This window comes from Semicossyphus pulcher, unplaced genomic scaffold (assembly GCF_022749685.1).
Source record: "Semicossyphus pulcher isolate SPU_LCO1_2020_fin unplaced genomic scaffold, fSemPul1.0.p SCAF_7, whole genome shotgun sequence".
NCBI lineage: Eukaryota > Metazoa > Chordata > Actinopteri > Labriformes > Labridae > Semicossyphus > Semicossyphus pulcher.
In genome coordinates, this window is record NW_027211748.1 from 17,529,108 (window position 1) to 17,546,823 (window position 17,716).

Below are 17,716 nucleotides of genomic sequence, written 5' to 3' on the forward strand. Positions count from 1 at the left end.
GTATAGGACGCACGTTCTAATCGCTGAGGTAACCCGGCGCCCCGTTATACAGTATCTTTAAAGGCTGTGTAGGCTATATAAGGTACATAAGGTGAAGTTTTGAGGGAGTGATACATTCTGGCACGAGATCAGTGCGTTGCCTAGCACACTTGCCAATTCCTGATAACACATTTTAGGCTGTATCTGAGGTATTTTCAAGACTGTTATTCAACTGAACTCTAACACAGGCAGGGCTAATTTAGGTCTGCAAATCAGCAAAGTTCAACTAACTCCTTAAACAGACAAAAAAATGTATATGACATTATCTACATATCTCTTTTCCTCCAAGTGGGTCAGAGAATCATTTTCTCTTCCCAGACTTCTCACACCTTCTGTGCTAGTTGCTCAACAAAAGCAGTTTGTTTGCAAAGAGAATTTAAAGGAAAGAAAAAAATTATGTCACTGCAACAATCAAGTCCGTCATGTGACCGCTAAGAAGGACAAATCAGGCATTTCTAAGTCATTGCGACATGGACTGAACCTTCGGCACCTGCTTGGAGTGACTCACTTGTATTAAGAATATCACAGTCCCCTAACAGGACTAACTTAAGGGATGACCTCATGCAGGACCACTGCAGTCTGGCTTGGCATGAACAATAGCAGGTCTGTGCTGTGTCCATCCTACATTTCTCTCGAGCATGTCTGCGACCGCTGACCACGGCTTGAGTCACATCCTTCCCCGCTCTCCCGCATGTTTACGGAGCGCTGGCGCTCAATAGCCTATGATATCACGCGCCCTGGGTATTAAGAGTCGCACTGTTTGTGAAGACCTCCAGCACGGGGTGGAAAGAACCATCCAGGGTGCGCTACAAACCACAAGCCTGATACAGGACCCCCCCTTTCCTCCGAGTTTTCCCCTGCGTTCAGCATTCCTCATGTGTTTGTGGGACAGGTGCCTGCGGATGACACTATGTCAGCTCAGTGTGATGACTGTGGTGACATCACACACGAAATGACGCAGGGAGGCGATGGAAAAGTTTCTCTAAATAGACATTTAATGATTTAAAACAGCGTGGTTACACAGAGGGAAAAGGGGAAACAGGTGTCGGGGTGGAAAACAGGGATTTATAACAGATATTCGGTTCACTTTGTAACTTAAATGACCGCACTTCATGTTTTTATGCAAAGCTGAATGTCCGAGGAGTCACACTGACTAAGAGAAAGCACAACAGCCATGCAAGAAGGCATCGCTATGGCATGTATCAATGGCATCACATGGAGGTAATGATACAAAAAAAAGAGTGAGCTTTTAAATTTACAACAAATAACACTGAGTTCATTAACATGTAACAAATATATACAGATAATCAACAAATAGGAATTGTGGCAGAACAAAGCAGCTTCTTATCTCAGACTGACCGGAGCAGGTGTGTTTGACCTGTGTGCAGGTGATTACAGTAACTTTACATGAGATTTGTAACATACTCTTTTAACCTATTTGACCCTATTTATAGTTTGTGTACATCTCTGCACTACTTGGGTTGGGTGTAAACTTTACTCCTGCTTTCCTTAGCCTCGCTCACGTTCGGAGCCACACAGTAGTTTAACATAATTACTTGTATTTTGCCTAACCGTCAGCTCCTTCTAATATTTGCACTGATGACAAATTAATATACCTTCAAATACAAAAACAAAAGAAAAAGTAGATACTGACAGTTGATCTCGTGACTGACACCTGCCAATTGATAGCACATTAGCGGCTCGACTCCGCCCCCTCTGATTTCCACCTGCCCACTGCCTACTGGGTCCGGAGCTGGTAATCTGTGGAGGAAATGAACAAGGCTTAATCAAATGTACAAAGAAAAGGGGGAATCGGACAGAAATCAAGTGGAGGCGGCTGATGCTTCCCACCCAGAATGAATGAAACATAAAGGAAATGAGATGAGGATGTTTGGCAATTAGTGTCAACATTAGCAAAAAGACCGACATGTGCAACCTTGGTAATCTCAGTGTGGAGATCAGGGAAGCTCAACAAAACCAAAAAAAAAAGAAAGTTCACTTTCTCACATTTCGCAGGACGTTGCCACATTGCCTCATGTTCTACACTGTATCCCCTTTTCATAGAACTGCATCATTTAAAGGCTGGTTCCCACCACATTGCATTGTATTGCCCAACTGTTGCCTAATAACTGCACATATGGGCACTCTGCACAAGTAGTACTGAACTCTTTAACCTACCTCCATTCTGAGTGATGTAGCGCACCCACGGCAGGGCCTGATACCCACTCTTCTCAATGATCTTCAGGTAACGCACCTGCAGAGGGAAACAAAGGTGAATGACTCGTTTGAACATGACCGATAAAGGAGACAAAAAGTCTTACATGTACCCCAAAAACAGAACTCTATTGTGTGACTACTTCTGCTTTTCATAGAAAGTAACACTGCTGATCCTAAACCTGACTTCAACTTATTCTGTACAGTGTCTCATCCCAGCATGCACTGGGAGAGGTCCAGCACACACCCTGCACAGGATGCATTTCTTTCACTGGGCTAACACAAATGGACAACTTAGAGCATTCAGAGCTGAAGTTGTGGGAAGTGCTGATTTGAGAACTTGGAGCATCCAAAAGAAATCCACACAGACACAAGGAGAAACTTCGACCTGATGGGTTTGACTCAAGACTTCCAAACAAGCACTAAATAGCAATGTCTTTAATTGTTCGCAGGTTCTGAGCATGTAGTGAGCTGTAATTATAACAAGTTTGCATACTAAAAGTGTACTTTTAATACATTTTTCTCCCATAAAGCAATGCACAAAGGACATGGAGGTTGCACTCATATATTGTATCATCCATACTGTGTCATACTGACTGCAATTTTATATCTATACTATTTAAAGATATGATGTACTGTAAGTATGAATTGGAGAGTGAGCGATTGTGTCTGATCATAGCCAACTAAACTCTACTGTGTCTATTATCACCTCCGTACAGCTCTGTTGAATATGAACATGAAGTAGCGTACTACTGATTTGAATGACAAACTTTGTGATCTAGCTTACATACAGAGCAATGGTAGTGAAGTTCAGAGTACTGCAGGGGTGGTTTGTGAAGTTGCTATGAATATTTCAATGAAATATTTGACTTTTTACTCCGAGTCTGTTGTGGCTCTGCAAGCGGAAAGCTTTTGCCACCTTTCAAGCCTGCAGGTAGCAAAGTATCGAAGTTTCAAAAGACAGATTTTCAGTAAAGTGCTCTGAAAGCTGCAGGCCGTACGTTGTAGTAAGAGTGGTGTTGTTGACGAGGAAGCAGTAGTATGAGTCACTCTGAGAAGGAAGCAGATACAGAAGAACTTTCAAGGGACACAGAGTGAATTTACACAACTGTAACATGCTGTTTTTTTAGGGTTGTGAGGGGAAAAAAATGCAGTATTAGCATTATCGACTACAACTTTCACAAGCTATTAACCAATATTTCACCAGCCCCGTGTTACCACAGAGCTGAATTACGAGAAGATGCTCTAAAAATAAACTGCCAGCCTGACCATCACTGAACACGATTGCACATCGGTTCTGCCGGTCAGGTGGGAAAAAACCCTGTTAAAACATATGTCAGTGTTACAATCTGTTCATGTTCTGTAGATTTAATGAGATGTACTGTATTAAAAGTTGAAATATTACTTTATTTATTTGAATTATCTTTTCTATCATCATTTAACCACAATGACACAGAGGATTTACTTCCCTGTGGTGTGGCATTGCATCTTGTGTTTGCAGTAAGAACCCGTCACCGTGCCCTACAAAAATAATTACAGACATCTTTCACGCTTCAGAGTGTTTTTGCAACAACTTTCAGACAAACTTTCTGTAAAACGAATAAATCAGACCTTTGCTCTCACGATTAGCAGAGACGCGAGCGCGGACATTTTAGGGCTGACGCGACCCCTCTCTGGGAGAAATCGCCGGTTCCCAGCTCAAAGCGGGGCAGACAGGGCAGGAATTTGTGGGTCAAAGATGGCAGCCCTCTGGTGAGGCCTCGGCAGTGGCCGCCTTGTTATTACCTTCCACTACACAGTGAGGTCAGCGAGAGAGAGAGAGGGAGAGCGCCGTGGCCACCAGACACATGACGACAAACACACAGACACGGGATCAGCCGGTTTGCCTGCGCAGCACTTCTTCCAGAACCCAGCAGCCAGACACGCAGTCGGCCTGACCGTGGGTACGCAGTCAGCAAAACGCCACCAGAAGCCATCCTCCGCAAAATATCATTATGGCTTGTAAGATGAGAAGGGGAGCGCAGGATGTTTGTTGTATCTCGTTCGGTAAGTACAGACTACATGTGTGGTCTGGATTTATCAGGATTTTGAGAGAAGCCATGTCCCGAAAAGCATCTGCCAGCTTGTTTGGGTTCCCTCAACATCACCTAAAGACAGGAGAAAATGTAACTACAGTTCTGCTCTTACTGCCGCCCGGCCAAAGTGTGGGCTTCCTCCACTTCTAGTTAAATTTACAAGGTGCTGTGACGTGCATCATACACACTTGACATGTGCTGTCCTCTACACTTAGTGGTAGAGTTAAGAGGAACTTTCTCATGCTTTGATATTTACATGCGTCTAATTAAACTTCACACGGCCTCTTCTCACACATAGAGTAGCTGCTACTGGCTGCATTAGAGTCTGAGACCCGATCTGCTGCTGCCCTGTAATGAGAGAAAGGTTACAGGCCTGACACAAGAGTTCGGTGGGAATATGATGTTTAATAGGAAGCCTGTGAGATGGTGGGTGCACCACTGTGGGATCACAAACACTGAGCAAAGTCTTAAAGACTTGAAGGTATCGTGGAGGCTTACAACATGGGAACTAAATGCAACTCAACAACAAATAGTGATATTTTAGGTATATAATTGCAGAGTGCCGGTAAAAAAACATTTCCAATACCGCTCTTAACTTTTCCGACCGAGCCGTTTTACTTTACATGTGAAGATTGAAAACTTGAAATAGAGTTTGGGGCTGAACCCTGAAATTGTTGACTCAACTATTTAGTAGAGAACATGTTGAGATGTCGCGTTAGAAGAGAAAAAAAAGTCCCCCGGGTGCAGTGTGGTTTTAGAAGCAGACCCTTTCAGGTGGCTTGACAGTTGTAGATTTAACGGAAGAACAAGTCAAGTTTGACATTTGGTCTGTTTCATATGTTTCAGGATATCGTTCAGTTCAGTTTAGACGGTCTACTGAACATGAGAATGTAAGTAGATATCGTCATTACAGCTTTTCATGACTTTGAGACTCACTGTATCTTGTTGAGATGTCCATCAATAGAAGGCTACTAAAGCTAAGAATCTTTTATGCACATGCTTTGGGGTTTAAAGTTTCCTGATCATAAACTTTTGTATGTATGGTAATTCAAAGTTAATGTATTGTATACAGTGTGCTGAGTTACTGAATATCTGCCTGGTACGCCTGTTGCTCTGCAGCACATAAGAAGACACTCCAGAGGGTCAAAATCGACTGCCCTCTCCCCTCCCATGAGGATATTTACAACACATGCTGCCTCAGAAGAGCGTGCAGCATCCCTGAGGACTCTGGGTTCATACCATTTGCATTTGAACTGCTGCCCTCTGGATGGCATTTCAGGGCAATCAAAGCACAAATTAACTGTTTTTATGCCAGAGCCACAGCTGCAATCAACATGTGAACATTGACACCGTGCAATAGGACTACACTTCCGCGAGCAAATATGAAATACAAGGGTGTGTGCAATACTCAGGAGGGCGCAATCAGCAATATTGTTATTCTTTTTTAAATCTCTGCAGCAGTAAGGACGGCCATCCAATTTTGTTTTACTGTACTTGTGCACTACAATGACGATAAAGGTCTATCTATATATTAAATAAGTGTGATCTTTTAATGACTATAAGTTAATCCAGGCAGATACTATTACTGATAATCATTCTAAAAAAAGCAGACACTCACCACCTCGCTCTCATCCCTGTGGCAGTGGCCAAAGGATGAGTCCAAGTCAGCAATAGTCCAAATGTTTGTATTCAAAAATGCTTCATGTCTGTGTTGTGTGTAAAAAGGTTGTGTACATTGCTGTGGTCAATAAAAAGGCTGCATGTTAAACGTAAATAGAGTGGATTGTTGTTAAAAATGCATTTTTGTATTTTAAACAACTTAACCACTTGGTAGAAGGTTACAATGAAAAACTCAAGTTTTCTGACGTTAGTGTTCAAAGGAACTAAGAAAAAATATATTTTCCCATTGTTTCTTTCTGTCTTGTACAATAAGAGTATAAAAAAATACGTAACTTTAAAGTAAAAGCCTTTTTTAATTTACAATGTTATATAACGTAGGTAAAGGCTTTTTCTCGTGAATCTGCAGAGCCTCTCCACACCTCCCGTTCACCATGACTTCATGCGCTTGCTTTAATTCGAGCATCTGCTCATTTATGGATTGGCAAAGATTTAAAAGGAAGGAAGGAAACAAAGATTATTTCTTTCAGCTGCCAAATTACTTTGGAAAATCACGAGCATTCTTGTTTTGCCGAAACCACGCCAAGTAAAAGTATTATATATTTCAATTAACATCAGTTTGTTTCCGTGTGGGCTGCGTAATGTCCATACAACTTAATAACATTTTATGGACTATCGAAGGAAATGTGGAGACGCTGGAAAATATGACCTTAAGCTTATTTAATGACAGTTTAACAGAGAGAAGAAATTAAAGTTATTTAACAAATAAAAAGTGTGTTAGGAGAGATTCAGGCCCCCAGATGTTGAGATTTGAGATGTCAAATCTGTGGTTGTTCTCAATCTGAGATAAGAAATGTATATATACTTTGTATGCTTATGCTGTAGTAAGAATTGATTCATGCTAAATGACAAAGCTTTGTCGCTCTATTGATATAACTTCCCCGTGCCTGGCAAACACTAATTTGTTATATATCTTAAAAGTGTGTTTTAAAAAAAGAGCGTTTATAACCAAAGTCTTTGACAAAGTCGTGTGTTGCTACAGTTCAACACAAACCATAGGAACTGATTATCTTTTTTTAAATATTACTTTTTTTGGCTTTTGCCTTTATTGGATGGACAGCTGAAGAGAGAAAGGAAATGTGGGGAGGAGAGAGTAGGGAATGACATGCACCAAATGATGGTCGAGGACTGTAACTTCTGTATATGGGGCGCCTGCTCCACCAGCTGAGCTACACCAGTTTTTTTAAAGAAAATTTTTTTGGCTTTTTATGCCTTTGTTTGAGAGATAGGTCAGTGGATAGTGTCAGAGGCAGGGGAGGAAAGAGTGGGGACGACGTGCGGCAAGGGGCCGATGGTGGGCGTCGTACCCGGGGCCACTGCATCAACTGAGCCTCTGTACATGGGATGCGCAATTTAACTGCTGAGTTAAACCGGCGCCCCCGGAACTGACTGATCTTATATCCTACTAAATAGTGAAATCTGAGGGAACTGTGGTGGAAAGATTTATCGTATTTACAGCGGAGAATCTAATATTTCAGAGTGAAATAAGAATGACAAACGAGATCGTTCATGCATTTGGCTACATGAGCAATAATCTTTTAGTCTTTTCATTTAAAGAAACGTCCCTCGTTATTTGAGGCTGAAAAAAATGATGAAACGTGTCGTTTGTTCCTAGAAAACTACAATTAAAATGAATGCACCAGTAATTTACAACCTCTGGTTTAAACATCACTTAAATGAGCTCATGTTTTAGATGATTAAGCACAACGTGGAATGAGATCTGGTTAATGTAACACTGGGGTGTAATTTTACCTGCAAACCTTCCACTAACACAATGATATGATTTATGGTAATGGCATAATATTCTAAAATAGAGATTGGCAGGTTGCCATTGTTTCCTCACATGACATGAGGAAACTTAATTTACTGTGGTGCTACACACGTAATCACAGGACAACTGTGATTATACAGTATGTGCAGCACATCTGTGTAAATCTGCGGTCAGCCAGAGTTTTCATTCAGACATGAAGGAAAAGCATGAGCTTCTCTCTCAGCATCATGGGAATTACAATCAAAACCCAATAAATCTTCTTACCTGTAACTAAGAGAGGCATTTTCTATCACTGTGATTAACATGAAGGCAGAGAGCCATGACTAAGTCAGGTTTGTTTAACACTCTACCACAGAAGGAGCCTCACACTTTAACTGTGCTCCCTTACTGCCCCCTCTGGACAAAGACAGGACAGGAGAATATGAATTGTTTAAATTCCTGCTCTGGAGAGAGAGTTTGTCCGAGCTGCTGCGTGCCATAAATTCTAAATGCAGGATGACAGAGAAACAACAAAGAACCGCAAGATATTTGGACTATGCATGCATGCATGTGCACTGGACTGTAAACAAACAGCAAGTGCAAAACAGAACTGCAGCATTTGTTTGAGTCGATTCCCAGATGGGTTTCCACATAAACACACAACAGTTTTTTCATTTTCCTGTAATTAAACTCGATCCTTATTTATTTAATAGCTCCATGTGGTACTGAGTTTCAGCTTATTTTACCTCTACCCGTGTAGGTTAAACAAATAACCCTGTGGAGTTGTTTGCAAATACAGACTGACAGAGGTCATGTGAGTCTGTGTGCGAGACGTACCTGGATGCCTGAGGTGGTGAAGTACGGGATCTCAAACTTGACACTGATTGGTGGCTTCCCCTCCTTGTCTTCAGCCTCGACACTCGGCAGACCGAAGTGGGCTCGCATCAGATACTCTTTTCCACCCTGTGACAAGACAACAAAAACTCTGTAACACTCTGGAAACACCACCAAATTAAATCAAGTGCAGAAATCAAATGACACGGCCAGAAACAAGACTATATGATACTCATGAGTCATGTTTGCTGCTCACAGGGAAGGACTTGATCGACCAGACGATCTCGCTGTTCTCAGGCACCCACTTCACGCTGCCCACTGTGGTCTTGAACTTGGGTGAGTCAGCGTCCGTTGGCACAGGAATGTGGATCTCCACGTTGTTGGCCGTGGAACGCCTTTTGAACTGGCTCTTCGCCTGAGACGAGAAACAAGCAGGTCAAGTTAAACATGATGTCCCGCCTAAACAGCGTATTAAAGCAGGGCTTAATAACAGCTTTGAGCGCGTATTAAATGGTGTGAAACAAGATATGAACTAAAAGAACCACAAAGTCCCTGAAAACCATTACAATATGTTCTACTTTGCTGACATGCCTTGAGCCAGTCAGGACAGAACTACCAAACCAGTTTCTTAACTTTTTTTCTTTTAAGTAATCACTATGGAAACCTTTTTCGACAACAACAACGTTGCTATGAATGTCCTGACAACTTGTATAACAACTGAAAGTGACGTACCTTGATCATGTACTCGATCCGACTGTGGGAGTGCTTCTCAATAACAGATTCAATCCAGATCAAAGGCTTCACCTGAGACACAAACAACATACATATTTTACCCACAATTCATTTTGAATAGGTTCAGTGACTTTTAACATGCATGTAATTCAAATGGCATGTGACACGATCGCCACCTAGTGAACAGGAGATTTTACTACAGCAAGGACCAATTTTAAGCCCTAGAAGGGTTGGACAAAAATGCGGTTTGTTTTCACTACAACCAACAAAAACAACAAAATGTCATGTACTAAAGTTTGCATTGTTTCAAATCAGGGTCCTCAGTGTTACTGGTTATAGATTTATGAGATCGATACTGATTTTGATTGGTGTTCACACTCTCTTCTTGCTAAAGGTCAGAGCCACTAAACTTTTTAACGTAATACATGGGGGGCTGGAAGGTGTCTGATCCTCAGTACTCACATGAGTGTTGAGGCGGTATGACATGAGCTCAAACTCTCCATCGGGAGGAATGAAGGAGATGGTGCGGTCGTTCTCAAAGCGAGACAGGCGGACACACTGGTGAAACTTGACATCTTCCAGCTCTACTGATTTACTCTTCCCACCTACAGGAAAAATACATGTATACATTTTAAAAGGAGAAAAATAAAGGAAGAATTGCATGAGTCTGAAGTCAAACAGCATTTGCATTTAACTTTTTTTCCAGTCAGCATTAGGAAACAGATGGATGGGATGAATGACAGGACAATACAACCACTATCTGGAAGAATTGTCTGACTCTTGCGTCCTTTGAAGGGGTTATAAATTACCAAGTAAACTTCCATCAATCCCTTTTTAACACAAAAGGACCAAAGTCAGTAACATGGCAGAACTCACGTCCAGTGTTTTCAAACAGAACCTTGTCGTTAAGGCCGAGCCGCAACTCAGGCATTCCAGACAGGAAGACGCGCATCTTAATGGAGCCGACGATCTCGCTACGTAGGACATTGCCATTGGCACTAACCTGCAAATAAGAGGTATTATTAGTAACAGTGGGTCAAAGAGAGACAGACAAACCCATCAAGGAAAGCATCAGAGCAATCACCCAAGCAGCCAATAAAAAATTCCGCAAAATCAGCTGCCTCATGTTGTGACGCACACAGGGAGGAAGTTTACAAGCGCTATGACCGCCATTCGTTAAGCAACACAGCGCTTCTAAAACAAGGAGTTCCTACCAGGAGGTTGACTGACTCAATGACGTCCAGGAAGACCTCGTTCTTCCTGTACTTGATGCCCTCTGACCTCCAGGAGACAGCGTTGGTGACTGTGGCGGGGGGTCTTGGGGCGCCGGTGTCAAGCTTGTGCCCCTCCTGGGTTATGTATCTGAGAGACAAAAATGTAAACACTGAAGCAAAACAGACAAAAGGGGAAATCAACTGTCTGCCGTGGTGAGTTCCCAGAAAGCATCAAAGAAGAACAGAGAGTCTCATGGTTTCTATAAAGGGAGGATCGTCTGACTTATTGCTGAAGACTGGGGGAAATCCAGAGTTAGCTTGCTACACGTCTACATCAACCACAATCCAGTATGATTAAACGGTCAATCACAAATCTGTGTTAACCACATTGCTGAGAGTTTAAACGTTCATCCAGGACAGTAGCCTCCATATGACTGCAGATATAGCAGAATGACAATCTGTAACATCGGATGTAACGGCTTCACATCAATCAATCAGATAAAATCTCTGAATGTTAAACACTGTGTGTCACACTGGTTGTTAAAAACACAATGAAATCATGAACATAAATGCTTAAAGAAAAAATTGATCAACAACCCCTTATAAATAAAATAAATAAGATGAGCATGTAAAACTTAAGCTCTAAAGCTCATACACTCTTCAAAGCTTTCTTTCTATACAGTGTGAAGTATAACATGTGACTGATGACGTGAAAATCAGCAGCTTCAGAAACAACTTCTTTTAGTTTGACAGTTTTTAAAGTTTTGCGGCTTAACTCAGTGGCAGTCCAGTTAGGGTGATATAAAGAGAGAATAGTTGTGAAACTTGCTGAACTTGCTGACACTTGAAAGACTTAAACATGGGAACACTTAGGCTACACCTTATATTATGTAATAAAGTAATGCATAAAGTAAAGCACATTCATCAAGCAAAGGAGCGTGTTCAGAGGCAGACTGCTGTCCCAGTCCTGCTCCACAGACAGACTCAGGAACTCTTTTGTCCCCCTGGCCATAAGACTCGATAACTCCTCTCGGTGATGGCAGGGAGAAGCAAACAATGCAAAGACTGAAAAGTGAATTCACATGATGCACATCTGCACTAGGGATGCACGATATTATCGGCCCGTTATCGGTATCGGCCGTTATTGACTTAAAAATGAACTATCGGATATCGGCCAACACGCCGATATCCGCCGATATATTAAAGATAAAATAATGGGCTGCTGCATACTTGATTAAATGGAAGTTTTTCAAAGTGTCTGAAATAGAAAGCAAAACTACTATTTGCAATGACTGCTCAGCTTCGGTGATGTGAGGAGGAGCCAAGGCAAAGTCTTTCAACACCACAAACCTGATTAACCATCTCAAGACCCGTCACCCCGACCGTTGTAACAAATGTGATAAGAGTATCACCATTATACTGTACGCTAATTCCAATACAGAAGAGAGTTGATGATCTCTGCAATTAGGTGTGCGGGAAAAAAATATCGGTATCGGTAATCTGCAAAATGAGTTGTAAAATATCGGCATACCAGATATCGGCAAAAAATCCAATATCGTGCATCCCTAATCTGCACTGTGCCATTTTTGCATTACTCATCAAGTTTAAATTTGCACCACCGCAAAACAGCCACTACTCAATGTTGCAGTGTATAGTTGTAATTTTATGAGCCTTTATTTTTATTCTTGTTTCTGATTTGATTATTTTCTTTATTACACAGCTGTGTTAAAGTTCCTGTGAGGAACTCGGTTTGTGTTGACTTTGGCGCCCCTTGTGGACGAAGCCGTACCTGTCTCTTCGCTGATTTTGTCCTGTACATGCTTAAGTGGTGGTTTTTAACAATAAATCTCATTCTGCTTTCTTTTAACAGTCATGTGTATTGCTCACTATTTGCACTGGAAAATTTAAACAAAGGCAGCGTGCAGTTTATCACTTCGACTTACACCTACCCCCACCAGCAGTTTCAGGCATTAAAAATAACTCTATGGAAAGAATCCATCTTGTTGCTGATGGTCTGTTTCTGTAGCTCAAATAGATTAACCACAATTAATTTCAGTCTGTTTCAAAACCAGCAAAAAAAACATTCCAAGGTCTGCTATTTCTCCATAACAGACTGTTGCTATGAAGAACAGACCATTGCTAGGGAAGGGCCTCTAATCACACAATCCGGAGGACTAACTGTAACCATATGAATCAGCCGCTAAGTAAATTTGACGCTAGTCTGTTTACAGAGGGGAAAAAAGACGAAACAGAGGACAGAAAGCAATAAACTCTGAAGGGGTTCCATTCGGCTACAACAACCTGCTCACCATGAATTATCCCTTACACAACATATAAAAGCCCAATAACATTATCTTTTTATACAGTCTCTCTGAAAAAAAGTATTTTTAAAAAAAGGAAGAGCGACTATGAGACTAAAAGTATTAAAATCAGCAAGTTGTAGTACTTTGCTACCAAAATACAAGGGCTGCTTTACGTTTTACAAGCCACCAGATGTCACCAGAGTGTGTTTCCTGAGTTGGAAGGCCTCCAGCTTCTTAACTGTTGGGACTTCATATGTTTTTCTACATCATATCATTGTTAACAGAATAAATGTGGATTTTTATAGCTTGTCAGATAAAACGTTGGACTCTAGGAAAGATAAAACATTTATCATGTCATTTTGAGCAATATGTAGACTAAAGAACTATTTTTAAAATAGTCCAAAGATTGACCAGTAAGGGCAATATGAATTTGTTGCATTTCTTATGAATGTACATAAAGTTGACTGCAGGCTGTGCATAGGAGGGTACTCACTCTTGCAGAATCTTGCTGTCTGTGGTCTGAGGATAACCAAAGTCCATCAGCTCATCCATCAACTCGTATATGATGACAAAGTTATCTCTGATGCTCTCTTCCTCCAATTCTTTGAAATACTCTGAAAAAACCTGAAGATCACAAACACTGTTTTATTATCATGTTTACCTATCATTCTGTACATAAAGTATATGGTTGTATCCGTTTTGTTTATTATCTACAACCCTACCTGGACAATTTTGTACAAGAAGGAGAAGACCAGTGAGACGCTAGCATTTTTCTTGGATGTTGCAACCACTGATGAGGTGTATGTTAAGAATGACACAATACCAAATCTTGACAAATTGCTTGTTTACAAATATCATACAGTAAAAAATAAGGATACAGTAGAGGTTATTGTGTTTGATCCACATGAAACGGACTCCTCCGTGGGCCAGGATTGGAGAAAGAGTCCCCTCCTCCTCTTTGTCCATCAGCAGGGTCATGAAGTGCTCGATCTCTGACATGTCCACATCTCCACGGTAATTTCGGCACACCAGGACCTAAAAGGAAAACAGAGTATTTGTGAATCCTGCAATATCAATTTTATAATATTAGGGCTGGGCAATATGACAATATATATCGGTAAAACAATATGAAAATGTCTATCGTATGTGTTTTTCTATATCATCTGAACTGCTTTACTGCTATTTTTACATCTTTTTGACAATAGTTTATGTTCTAAGCCTTACACGTGGGAGTGAACCATAGAGGGAGGCGCTGTTTATTAACATGGACATTAACGTGCGGAAAAGGACTCAGGCTCAGCCCAAGCAAAAACGGAAACTCTGTACTTTTTATTTGTCGATTATTAAATTCACACAGGATTATCCCAAAAAATAAGCTTTACCATGTGGTGAGGGACTCATTACACTTGTTAAATTACCAGAAAACATGCTATATCGTGATATATATCGTTATCAAGATATGAAATGTCCTATATCGTGATATAGGATTTTGGCCATATCGCCCAGCCCTATAAGGACATAATAACTAGCTGCAGTGTTGATGAAAGACCAAGGACTATCAAAGCTTCAAAGTAATGACATAGTTTAGAAAAAACCTACCATTTAAATTCTCAAAAAATTGCAAACAATTTTACGACATTACCTGAATTGTTTTATAGTTTAAGAGTCAACTCATGAATGCGGCACACAAGTAGCTGCCTTGTCCACAATGCATGTGTTGTTTTGACTCTTTTACTCCATCAAAACAGAGCTTTGGGCGGAACAAACAATTTTAAACCTTTATGCTGGATGTTGGAAATAGGTTGTGTGTTTACATAGAAAAAGCAGCAAGTAAGCGTGAAACTCAACACTTTAATGGGAGTTTTATCAGCATCTTTACATCTCCTGCTGCTAACAGCTGGTCACCTGTTTAATAGCCTGCGTATCTGCCGTTGTCGTTACGTGGCCTTGTTTTCTTCCGTTTTACCCATAATGTGTTACTAACCTCCTTGTTTTTCAACTATATGAGGGCTTAAATTGCGAGCTAACCCCATAATTTAGCATATAAACCTCTGCCGCTGCATTAGCTAACTTGCTGCAGATTGAGCCACATCATAATCTGTCACTGAGGAATGTGTTAGCTAGGCTAACGTTAGCTTAGCAATGCAGCAGTTATCTTACCTTTCCTTTTAAATCCAAGACATACACCGCACTCGCAGACATCTTGAACTAATTTATTCGAGCTTAGTTCAGCTCGTTACCAGTACCTTGTTGTTAATATTTAATAATAGCCAGTTATGGGTTTACATGAAAGAACAGACATTCATTCATAATACTCAAAAGAGGAAAGCAAAGCAGACACCCTTCCCCTTTCGTCACACCATGTCAAAATCTAATGAGCGCCCCCTGTGGAACGGGAGGGTGTACTGACAGTAATAGTATGACCGCTTAGTGTGGTGTAAATGGCCTATATTGTTACATGGAGGCTTTGCATCAGACAAAACGGAACAACCTGCTTTCCTCTGCCGCCGATTATGGTTTAATCTTGCAGCTCCCTCTACTGTTTGGATGGTTAATCTGCAATAGAATTGAATGGATTTTATTATAATTAATCAATATTTATTTTATCAGAACTCTGACTCTTTTATCACTTCATATTTTGAAAAAACATCGAATTCTAAAAACTTTGGCTTCTCTTAGTCACAGGAGCATTAGCGAGGTCTGTTACTGAGTTATAAAGCCTGGGTTGATGGAGATGTGTTCAGGACTCTGTGCATGCCAGGCAGGATCTTCCACACTAAACCCTCCACCCCCTTTTTTATGGATTTCACTTGTACAAGATTGGACAGAAGTTGGAGATCGATTATCAACTCAAACATCCCTTAAATTGACATTAAACAGTGTACCCTTGTTCATGAAGACAGTAAGAGAGTGTTATGTAACTTTTGTGTGTGCAATCTTTTTGTAAGCCTGTATCAACCAGCTTTTCTTGCCTTTCTTATCTGCCTTGGATGTTGAATTTTACACAATCAGTCCCTTATTATGTATTTCCATTGTGATTGTGCAAACATGTGTGTCTAATTTGAACTCATTAAACTCATTCTTTTCATTCAGCTGCACTTAATTAGTGCAAATCTTCTTTGTCATAAGTGCTGATGTGACCGTCCTCCCTAACTTAGTACTGAAGCCTAATAAACGTCATCATCTCACTGACGATAGCTGTGGTACTGTTAATCTTAAATGGCAGCCAAGCCACAAGAACTGTCTGCTTCAGAGGTGAAAAGACTCCTGAAACACAAGTCGAAGTATTGCTTCTTCATTTCACTATAAATATAGCTCTTATTAATATGTTAGTGTATTTCAATACACAAAGCTACTTGAGTAATTATTGAGGTAGTACAGGCTTAGCATTAGGCCTTAAGGATAACTCAAGAACACAAACAGCTGGTACTTTGCACAGCTGTGTTTTGTGTACAGAGGCCGAGATGTGAAGTGCTGACGGTTTAAGAAGGCGTACAAGACAACATTTGATGCTTGAAGTTTGGTTGAAAACAAAGAGAGGAAATAACGCATCGATATTTGACAAAGTAAACACACATGTCTTTGAAGAGGGGACAGAAAAAAACATGTTTTATGAGTGAAAAGTGGCAACCATTTTAGTTTCTTTCCCTCTTCTAAGATCACCCTCCCCTTCTGGTGTGAACAGCCTTTCAGCACTGAGCTTGTGCAAGACAACTGTGCCTCATCAAAGTGACACGTCTCTCATCTCTTGGCCGGCAAGATGGAGTCTAGACATTGTCAGAAGTCATAGATACAAGTGGACAGAGTTACAGAGCCAAATATAACAGATTGCCCCTTCCCTCAAACACTTACATACACTATACACAGTGTGTATGTGTGTGTGTGTGGCTGTAGTTGGGGATCAGTGGATGTGGTTGCGTAGTTAATAGACATGTTTGTACAGAAGCCTCGGAGCTGAACAGGCCTGGTGACGTGTTTACTTCTGTTGCTGAATGGGCTTGTTTGAGTAAACTATGAGTCAGTGCATCACATAGGTGTTACGCACTTTTTAAGTCATATGCAGGTGTTGCCACAGCAAACTTTAACAGTATGGGATATTTTTTGCCTCCTTACCGTAAGGAATAAATACATTTTCTGTGATGCTAAGAGTGTTATACAGTTACAGCATTTTAGCACAAACTAGCATCAGTCAACGTGTCGCCTGCATGACATCAAGGAATTAAGTCTCCTAAAACTGCACTACTTACTTACTATGTACTCTTCATGGCAGCGTCCATATACACTCTAATCTGTTCCACCATTCCCATGGCTTTGTGATTTATACTTAGCAGGACTTCGACTCTACTCCCAAGGCGATCCTGTGGCTTTTGGGGGAGTTTTTACCATACAAGGAGAAGAGGAGTTTAGCTCGGTTTCCTGTGGGAGGTTTCTGATTTCTCTCACTCCGCATCTGATTCACTCTGCCTCTTATTTCTCTCTCCCTCACCTCCTCCTCCTCCTTCTTTCTCCCTCTCCTCTCCTGGTTCCTCTCCAAACCTTTTTTTTCTTTTCACTGTACAACCTAAACAAGATAAAGAATTTTAATATTAAAAGAAAACATCACAAAAACACTCCCAAAAATAATATTTGACTTCAAATTGTCAGAATTGTATCTTAGAAATGTGTAAACATGACACTGCTCGCAGTGAGCATCCTGGCAGACCAAATAAGGCGCACAGTCACCACTCTTTATCATTGCAGGACATGATGTAAGCTTGTTTTAGCTATCAAACTGCCACCACTTTCATAAACTTCTGCCAAAAAAGGGCTGCAGTTTCCCTCCCTTGCTAAACAGAATTCTACAAGTGCACTTACAGTACTATTGCTCTCTAACTCTGA

The 17,716-nt window shown here is 40.9% G+C and overlaps 1 protein-coding gene across 1 annotated transcript; it reads right to left on the bottom strand.

Moving 5' to 3' along the window:
- Window positions 1–1,010: 1,010 nt before the first annotated feature.
- ap1m1 (adaptor related protein complex 1 subunit mu 1) lies at window positions 1,011–15,181 on the bottom strand. The gene is made up of 12 exons (XM_069684439.1): window positions 14,999–15,181; window positions 13,717–13,873; window positions 13,561–13,628; window positions 13,332–13,462; window positions 10,536–10,683; window positions 10,198–10,324; window positions 9,784–9,926; window positions 9,322–9,393; window positions 8,846–9,004; window positions 8,593–8,718; window positions 2,218–2,293; window positions 1,011–1,800 (listed from the first exon to the last, which is right to left on the bottom strand). The coding sequence occupies exons 1-12, from the start codon at window positions 15,038–15,040 to the stop codon at window positions 1,778–1,780; spliced, it is 1,272 nt and encodes a 423-aa protein (XP_069540540.1). The 5' UTR covers window positions 15,041–15,181; the 3' UTR covers window positions 1,011–1,777.
- Between the last annotated feature and the right edge of the window lie 2,535 nt (window positions 15,182–17,716).

Coding starts and splice junctions, on each gene's coding strand:
- ap1m1 (XM_069684439.1), bottom strand. CDS start 15,040: ATGTCTGCGAGTGCGGTGTATGTCTTGGATTTAAAAGGAAAG. Junction 10,325..10,535: donor TTGAGTCAGTCAACCTCCTG/GTAGGAACTCCT, acceptor TCTTATTTGCAG/GTTAGTGCCAATGGCAATGT. Junction 9,005..9,321: donor GGATCGAGTACATGATCAAG/GTACGTCACTTT, acceptor TTCTCGTCTCAG/GCGAAGAGCCAGTTCAAAAG.